We start from the raw sequence: 9279 nt of genomic DNA on the forward strand, positions 1-9279 counted from the left end.
AGGCACAGCTGGGGCAGGGGCTGCGTCCTGGGTCACCCAGGGGGGTGCTGGGGGAACAGGGATGGGAATGCAATGGGGGCCTGGGAAAGGGGCGCTCTGGGGAGGATCTGTGGGGCAGGGGAGTTGTCTGGGGTGTCAGTTGGGGTTCACTGGGCTGTGCTGGGACAAACTGGGATGGTCTGGGGTGTGGTGGCCATGCAAGGGGAGGGTCTGACACTGCCAGAACTCGTGGTACCCACCAGGGGCGTCTCCAGGATCACGACATCGTCTACATCAATCTGCAGAGAGACCAGGAGACCTCGCTGGGAACTGGGATGACCCCGGTGCCAGCAAAGGATGGGGGGACACAACTGTCCCCAAATTCCCAGAGGGAATGCCCTCCAATCCCAGCACCCCACTCACCTCCCGCAGATCATCTTGGGTTCCTTCCAGGAGCGCCTGGGAAACAAGAACAAAACTTTAACCTGGATTAGATCCAGTGGGGCTGTGGGGGGACAGGGAGCAGGGTGGAGGTGATGGGGTGGGAATTCAGGGCCTCCAAGGAGATCTGTTTGAGGTGGGGGGAGACCCAAAGACACTGAACTGGGGTCAATGGAGGGCCCAAGGGACTGGGCTGGGTCTGGGGAAGGGGCTCGGTGTGAGGTACAGGGGAGGAGAAAGGAATTGCAGGGTAGGGACATGGGAATGCAAGGGAGGGGCTGGGTGGGGACAGAAGAACGAGGATGGGTGGGGACAAAAGCGACAGGACCGAGTGAGGATTTGGGAAGGGGGCATGAGTCAGGGCATTGTTGAAGGGGACCCTGCTGCAGTAGCCAGGGAGAAAAGGAAATTATTGCGGGGGGGGGGACATGGAAGAAAAGGCTTCGGGAATGGTCAATGGGAGGCGTTTGAGGACCCTGGAGAAGACACAGAGGAGGGAGCAGGGACGGAATTCCTCAAGGAATCCAAAGGGTGGGACGGGAGGGGACAAAGGGCAGGGTGTGGGGACAGCGTTTGTCTGGTGCCTCACCTTGGCCTGTGCCGGGGGGCACAGCAGGATGGAGAAGAGCAGGGCCACGCTGAGCACAGCCACCTTCATCTTCCTCTCGCACTGGGCAGCGCTGGCTGAGGCTGCAGCAGGGCAGGAGCACCTTTATCCCTGCCGGGACTCCTCCCTGCGCCCTCCCTGACAGCCCCCAGGCCAAAGCCCGGCTTGGCACAGCCCCCAGCCCTGGCCACAAGCCCAGCCCTGGCACAGAGTCCATCCCGGCTGTGGCACGGATCCAGCCCCGCTCCCCGCATCCCTGCAGCTTCCTGCACGGGGCAGCTGCCCCTGGAGGGGACCGGGCACCCGGGGGGCCGAGGGGGGCAGGCAGGGATCCAAAGGCAGCTGGGGATCCTGTGGGGACACCCCCACTCCAACACAATCCATCCTCCAACAGCCCCCAGCCCCACAACCCCCATCTCCCGGTACCCCTCCTCTCCAAGGGTTTTTCCTTCCAGACACCCCAGAGCTGACCCCAGCCACTCACCCAGTGGGTCTGAGCAGAATTGCCACTGTTCATCCTCCTGCCCCACGGGGAAACAGGAGATGGACTGACCCCCTCTTCTTGGGACAACGAGACTCTGGAATATTGGAAAATTGGGATATGATAGGACAGAGGTGTCATGAACCTGGGAAATAGCCAGGTGATTTGGATCTCCAGGCACTGGAGACACTGGAGAGAACTGGGAAATGATCACCTCAAGACAAGGCTGAAGCTTGAGGAATTGTTCAGGTGTGGCACTTCCCACATCCACACCACCCATTATTTCCACAGCTCTGGGCTGTCCCACGGGGAAAGCTCTGGGAAAAAACAGGCAGCGGGGGAATCACAGCCATGGACAGCTCTCAGGAACCACTTCTCAGGGGATTTTCACTTCTTGGATGCCCAAGATGTCTGAATGTCTTCCTGGTGCTTCAGGCCCTGGGTAAACAGGGCTTATCAGAGATTCTGACAGGACCAACATCCCTCCCTTGACTGGGCACCTCTGTTTGTCCAATTAGATCCCAATGGCTGCTCTAGGAGAAGTGCCAACTTCCCCATATTCCTTGGGATGGGCACATCCTGCTCAGGGCCAGTGCTGGCTTGGGCAAAGGCCAGGGCATTGCAGAGACCCTGTATGGGGACAAGGGCCTTGGGGAGCTGTGGGCAAGTCCCAGGCAGGGACAGAGCTGGAGTGGGAGCTTTGTTGGGGATGGGGTCGCTGGCCCCGGATGCCTGCTCTGCTCCCTGATGGGTTTCTACCCTGCCGACATCCAGCTGAGCTGGTTCCAGGACCAGCAGGAGCTCTCGGGACACGTGGTGGCCACCGACCTGGTCCCCAACAGAGACTGGATTTCTACCAGCTCCTGGTGCTGCTGGAAACCCCCCCCGGCACGGGGTCAGCTCCAGCTCCAGGTGGAGCACGTCAGCCTGGAGCACCCCCTGAGCCAGCACTGGGGCACGGCCCGGACCCCACAGCGGGGGGGGAGTGAGGGAGGTATTGGGGGGACTGGTAGGGGAATTGAGGTGTGCTGGGAGTAACTGGGAGAGAGTTTAAGATAGCCTGGTTTAAACTGGGAGTAAGGCTGGGGGTTCTAGAATGGCTGAGGAGTCTGAAGGATGTTGGGGAGGGTGGGATGGGGTTCCGGGGGTCCTGGTGGGCACTGGGAGGGAGTCTGGGGATGCTGGGTGTAACTGGGAGGGATTTGAGTGAGCCTGGAGGGGATGGAAGATCAGGAATGGAAAAGCAGGGGTTGGAATGAGGTTGGTCGTGCTGGAAAGAGACTGGGAGATTTTAAGGGGTCCTACGTGGGCTGGAGGCAATTGGGAGGGTGCTTAGAGGGGTTTCGGGTATCTGTGACAGGTCTGGGGGGGTTCTGACCCTTGTGAACCCCCAGAGATGTTGCCAGACACCATCGACACCAAGGTGCTGATGGGGATTGGGGGCTCCGTGCTGGGCTTCATCTTCCTGGCACTGGAGTTCGGCTTCTACCTGTGCAAGAAGGTGAGAGGGGGTCCTAACGAGTCGTGGGCCCCCTCCTCCAGAGCCTGTGTGCTCCCCCTGGGGAACCCTGGCTCAGTGTTACCCCCTTTTCTCTGCCCACAAAGCTCCTGTCCCAGCAGCCGCTGCAGACCCTGCTGTCACCATCCGCTATTAACGCAGAGTGGGGGTCGTGATGGTTCTTTTGATCTCAAAGGTGCAAACAGGCAAAATGCAGGGGACAAAATCAGTTTATTCAACAGCAGAAAATCAGTTTATTCAACAACAGCAATGCATTTCATCAAATGCCAACAATTCAGTTACGGTAAAGGGGAGAGGTATAGGAAACAAAGTATAGGGAAAGGGGAAGGAAAGGAAGGGATGGGAGAATAGCTACCAACAGATGAGACGGGCGTCCTCACGGGTCATCCGACAGACGAGTCTTCGTCCGTGGGGAGATCTCAGGGGTCTTCTCCAGGGGGTCTTCATCAGTGGAGAGATCTCAAAGGGTCTTTCCCAGAGGGTCGCTCTTTTATAGTCCTTCTCCAAAGCGAGTGGCCTCTGGCCAAGAGGTGGGAAGTTTTATGGACCATTGTGTGGTGCTGCAGGAGACAAGTACGGACAAGCAGTCCTCAGTTGGTACAACACAGTCTCTGGTTGGTGCCACAACAGCACAGTCCAGTGAACACAATACACCAGCACACAGTCACGAGCATCCACCTGGCCCGGCCAGTAAACCATTGTCCAGAGTCAGCCTGGGTGGGGTCCTCGAGGTCTCCTTGCGACGGTCGGGAGGCAAAATCGAGGGGAATTTCGGACCGACCCTTACACCTGCCCAGGTGGGGAACACTGGGTGCTGTGAGTCTGCCCGGCAACCGGTGAGTCATCACAGCTGCTCTCTCTCATTGGCTGAATCTTCTTCATCGCATTCTCTGATTGGCTGAGGACAGCCCCGGGAGTTGAGAGAAGGAACAGGAGAGATCCCGCCCCGAGCACCGGCACGGGAACAACAGAGCCAGCCTGGGCACAGCGAGGGAATTTATTATAACCAAATCACAGCAGCACAAGGAGAAGGGAAAGAAATCTCTCCAACCCCTTTCCCCTATCCAACAGGGATCACCAGAGCTCTGCCCAACGGGGGTCACTGGGGATCATCCAACACCGATCCTCCCATGGGGGATGGAGCTGGAGCAGAGCACGAAGCTCTTCCCACACTCGGGGCACTCACAGGGCTTCCCTTAGTGGTGACTCCGTTGGTGTTGGGTCAAGGTTGAGCTCCTGGAGAAGCTCTTCCCACACTCAGGACACTCGTAGGGCCTCTCCCCAGTGTGGATGCGCCGGTGGACAGTGAGGGTGGAGTTCTGCTTGAATCCCTTCCCGCAGTCAGGGCAGGAGAATGGCCTCTCCTCTGTGTGAATCCGCTCATGTACGAGGAGATTAAAGGTGGTCTGAAACCTCTTCCCACACTTGGGACACTTGTAGGGCCTCTCCCCAGTGTGGATGCGCCGGTGGAGAGTGAGGGTGGAGTTGCGGTTGAATCTCTTTCCGCAGTCGGGGCAGCGGAAGGGCCTCTCATCTGTGTGAATCCGCTCATGTCTGACGAGAGTGGAGCTTCTCTGAAACCTCTTCCCACACTGGGGACACTCGTAGGGCCTCTCCCCAGTGTGGGTGCGCCGGTGGTTTATCAGGCCGGAGCTCCACCCAAAGCTCTTCCCACATTCCAAGCAGCTGTAGGGCCCTTCCCCTGTGTGGATCACCTGGTGCCGGATCAGGCTGGAGCTGTAGTTGAAACTCTTCCCACATTGCCCACACTGGTAGGGCTTTTCCCCAGTGTGGATCACCTGGTGCCGGATCAGGCTGGAGCTGTCGGTGAAGCTCTTCCCACATTCCCCACACTCGTAGGGCCCTTCCTCTGTGTGGATCATCTGGTGCCGGATCAGGCAGAAGCTGTCTCTGAATCCCTTCCCACATTCCCCACACTCGTAAGGCTTTTCCCCAGTGTGGATCATCTGGTGCTGGCGCAGGTTGGAGCTGTTCCTGAAGCTCTTCCCACAATCCCCACACTCATAGGGCTTTTCCCCAGTGTGGACTCTCTGGTGCCGGATCAGGCTGGAGCTGTTGATGAATCCCTTCCCACATTCCCCACACTCATAGGGCTTTTCGCCAGTGTGGATCCTCTGATGCTGGATCAGCTGGGAGCTGTACCTGAAACCCTTCCCACATTCCGAGCACTCGTGGGGCTTCTCCCCTCCAGGAGGCTTCTCCACCAGCTCTGAGCTCTGCCTGGATCTCCGGCCGCCTTCCCGGCTCAGGGAGGGTCTTTCCTCCTCGCAGCTCCCTGGGCTGGGTTTGCAGCCCCTCCTCAAGAGGGATCTCCGGGGCTTTTCCTCCTCCATCTGCCAATGCCTTGGGAATGAAAAATCCTGGTTTGGGGAAAAAACAAGAGAAGAGTGTGTTGGGCTGGGTGTTCCTCCTTGTCCAAGTGCAACTCAGGAACTCATTGGGCATCTTGTGTCTGTAAGAACCTCCAAAACACCAAGATTCAAACCAAAAATCCTCCAAACATCATGACGCAGATCAAAACCCCCACAAACACCAAGATTTAGCCAAAACCCTCTCCAAAATAGAAAGATTCAACTGCTGCAAAAAACCAAAGCACCAACATTTAGCCAAATAAAGCTCAGAAATACCAAGATTAACCCATGTGAAAATCATGGATCCCCCTCTCCGGTCACCTGCTGCATGCGATGGGGACAATGCTCCTGAGGCCTGGGGAGAGGCTGCAGATACAGGGAGGGGGGAACCTTGTGCTCCTTCCTGTTTCTTCTCTTCCTACTCCTGTGTCCCTACTCTTCCTCCTATTATTCCTCTTTCTCCTGCACAATCCCACCTGCTCCTCCCACGTGCATCCATGGCTGCTTTAGGAATACAATGGGACCTTCACAAGCCCTTGCACCCCCAGAGCTCAGGTCAGGTTGAAAGAACAAACAGGAAATAAAGAAACACCTTTGGAAGCTGGTGATAGAAGCCAAGATGCCATGGCTATGGCTTTTGCCATTGGCTTTGGCCAGAAAAAGTGCCAGATCCAGGGCAGATATTCCATTATCTCCCTTGGAATTGGTGTGTGAAATTTTTTACCCTGGTAATTCTCCATCTAGTGGAGAATAATCCTACTTTTGTGTTGTCAGTTAGGTTTGGGCCAAGGATGTGACAAGCAATTTTTACTCCTTGGAGAAGAAGTAGGAAAATCTTGATTGCATTGGAAATTTTTGTGTCTATTTTTGAATGGCTCTTAATGATGGCAACATTTCCATATGGGTTTTTCCATGTTCACGTTTAGGGTGGATTTTGCAATACCAGAAAAGCTTTAAAGGTGATGCTTCAATGCATAAACATTTAAGAAATATTGTTAAAAAGGAAAAAAAAAATGGCAAAAAATAATGCAGATTGTGGGGGTGCACTTGTGGATCACCCAATGACTGCTCTGGAATAGAAGCATTGGACCCAGGCACAGCCAGGATAGGAGCTTTAGAAATGCAAATTAACACAGTTAGGGCAAAGTGTGCACAATGTACCAGGGTCTTGTTCCCTGGGAGAGGAATTTCGCTGATTTCCTCTGCCCCTCACCCCAAGCTCTGCCTGCTTGCACAGATGGAATTTGCACAACTAAAGGCAGAGCCCATAGTGAGGATATCTGACTGCAACAGAAACTGGTTAAGCTGCAAAGGGAAACAGCAAAGGAAAACGTTGTGAAAACTTCATGAAAAATGTGGGAGGGGGGAATAATCCCTCTCCCCAGTCCAACATGTGCTGTCACTGTTCAGAGAAATCAGTTGGGAATCCAAGTATTTGATGATTATTTAGAGAAAAGTGGTCAATTGATGCAGCCCTGGCTGGAGGGAGCACCCAAAAATGGGAAAAAGATGAACGGCCACCAGAACAAATCCTACAACACCACGGACCAGCCCCTGGAAGCCCTAATGATTTCGTACCAGGAGACAAAAAAAATCCATCCATAATTTGAGTGGCATAATTAGGTTAAAAACTGTCCTCGAAATAATAACTAAACAGACAGCTCCAGCTCCTGACTTTACTGCCCACCAATCCAAGGAAATGAAGAATGAGACATGTCACCATGGGATAGAATCAGATTATCTATTAAAAGAAGGAGAGGAGTTTGTGGAAAATTAAATGATTGAAACTGCTATTTGCAAACAGATGATAACCAAAAAGTGGTGAAACAGATAACAAAGGAAAGAAGAAAACAGCTCATATTCCAATCCAAATGTAGAAAGGATGAGAATGGGACACGTTTCTGTGGTTCCCTGGCAGACCATGGGTTAAACGAATGCTGTTCCTCCTCTGACGTGCTGCAGCAACTCTCATCTTTTTACCATGCACTGAGTGCAGCTCATTCAGCAGGTGAGCAAGGGGATGCAGGTGGCAGCCAGGCCTCCTGATCCAGAAACGGCTACAAAAGGACAGGGAATGAGGTCACTGAGAATAATCCCAAAATCAAAGAGGATCCAGGAAAAGAGACTAAGTCAATGGTAATAAAGTTAGTAAAGATAATTATTGAGAAAATGAGAAGAGGGTTTGAACAGAGTAAGATGAATGTGCCTGGAGACAGGGCCAGGAATTTGTACAAAAGGAAGTAACAAGACAAACCATCAGTTTCAGAAAATTAATTGGTACGGACAACTGCTCAGCCAAGATCCTTCTCAATTCCTGAACTTCGAGAAGGAGAAACACTTAACAGAGCCGGGAATATCGGATGTTATACAAAAGGAGGGGTGCATATTAACGAGGGCATGAAGTAGGCGGATCGCGAAGTCTGAACCCTCCAAGTACCTCAGGCAGTGGGGAAAGGGAGAGGGAGATCCGGCCGGGAAAATGAGGATAAAAAGGCGGCTGCGTTTTAGAGACCGCATGGCAAATGCCGCATGGCCTCTCCCCTTGTTCATGAATAAAGTGACTTTTACAGGACTCCTCTGTCTCTTTTGTGCACACAAACCTCTCGCCACGTGAATTATCCCGTAGAGCCCCAGAGACAAGGGCAGCTACCTCTGTGCTACCCACAGCAACCGGGACGAGCCAGCGCTGCTCCGGCATCGGCTCCTGCCGAGGCTGCAGGTGGGTCTGGGCTCCATCCCGGACTCACCCCCAGCTCCCAGCGCCCTCAGCTCCCGCTCACCCCGAGCTCCCGGCGGTTCAGGGCAGCAGCGGTTCCTTGGCCTCCTGCCCGCTCCTCAGGCGAGGTTTCCGAGAAATGGCGGAGCTCGGGCAAAGGGAGCAGAGTCCGTGCCGCGTGCAGAGCCCGCCCCTCGCGGCGATTGGCTGGTTCCGCTGTCACTCCTCGAATTCGCGCGCTGATTGGGCAGTGCCGGGGAGAGCCCGGCCCCGGGGCCGCCGCCACCAGGAGACAAAGAGCGAGCGAGGGGGACGGAGCTTGTGTGACTTAGAGCAAAGGATAAATCCATCTCAAACAAAAGATGTTCTTAACAAGCAAAAAGATTTTCACAGACAAACAAGAAAGCTGGTGTGGCAAGTAGAGAAAAGATCTCAGAATTTTCCAGTGCAAGAAAACTGAAAAAGTACTTCGAGCTTAAAGTGTGTCATACTAACCTTTGGTGATTGGACAATAGTAACATGAATATGGTAATGTTAGTAGTAAGGATAGGCTATAGGTAACAGTAAAGGATGCTCTGTAATGGAAAGTATAGAATGCACTGTAACCAGAACTAGAGAAGCTTCAGACGAACCTACAGCTGTGGCTGAAAAGGCTCCACGACCTGTGAATTGCGGTATCATCTGGATACAAAAAACAGCATTTTAAAGAGCCGTCTGGAGACCCACATAGCTCGTTTTGGCTCTTACAGACGGGCACACACAGACACACAGACACACACAGACACACAGACACACAGACACACACCCACCTAGGCACAGTCTCCACTAATGCTCACCTGCCCACAAGCACAAGACCTGTTGTCCTTAGAGAGCTCGTGCACACGAATACGTGCAGTGTCATTGACACACGGATGTCCCACACAGAGCCGTGCTCACCCTTGCGGAGCTGTGCACACCTACAAGCACAGAGCTGTGCACAGACTCCACACACGTGTACACAGCAGTGCACAGATGTGAACAGTGCTGTGCACACCCGCACACATGGACACTGTGCAAAGCAGGACGGGCACTCTTACATCTGGACACGCTAGAAAATATCCGTGTGTGCAGCTGTGCACACTGACACACGTGTGCACTTCGGTGTCTGTGTGTGCACACAGAGCT

General features: G+C 54.0%; 1 protein-coding gene across 1 annotated transcript; it reads right to left on the reverse strand.

Moving 5' to 3' along the window:
• Positions 1-3218: 3218 nt before the first annotated feature.
• On the reverse strand, positions 3219-8304 carry LOC148217877 (uncharacterized). Its single transcript, XM_088158433.1, has 2 exons — positions 8180-8304; positions 3219-5408 (listed from the first exon to the last, which is right to left on the reverse strand). The coding sequence occupies exon 2, from the start codon at positions 5379-5381 to the stop codon at positions 4224-4226; it is 1158 nt and encodes a 385-aa protein (XP_088014559.1). The 5' UTR covers positions 5382-5408; positions 8180-8304; the 3' UTR covers positions 3219-4223.
• Between the last annotated feature and the right edge of the window lie 975 nt (positions 8305-9279).

Source organism: Sturnus vulgaris, unplaced genomic scaffold, assembly GCF_052056855.1.
Source record: "Sturnus vulgaris isolate bStuVul1 unplaced genomic scaffold, bStuVul1.hap1 Scaffold_198, whole genome shotgun sequence".
Classification (NCBI taxonomy): Eukaryota; Metazoa; Chordata; class Aves; order Passeriformes; family Sturnidae; genus Sturnus; species Sturnus vulgaris.

Coding starts and splice junctions, on each gene's coding strand:
- LOC148217877 (XM_088158433.1), bottom strand. CDS start 5,381: ATGGAGGAGGAAAAGCCCCGGAGATCCCTCTTGAGGAGGGGCTGCAAA.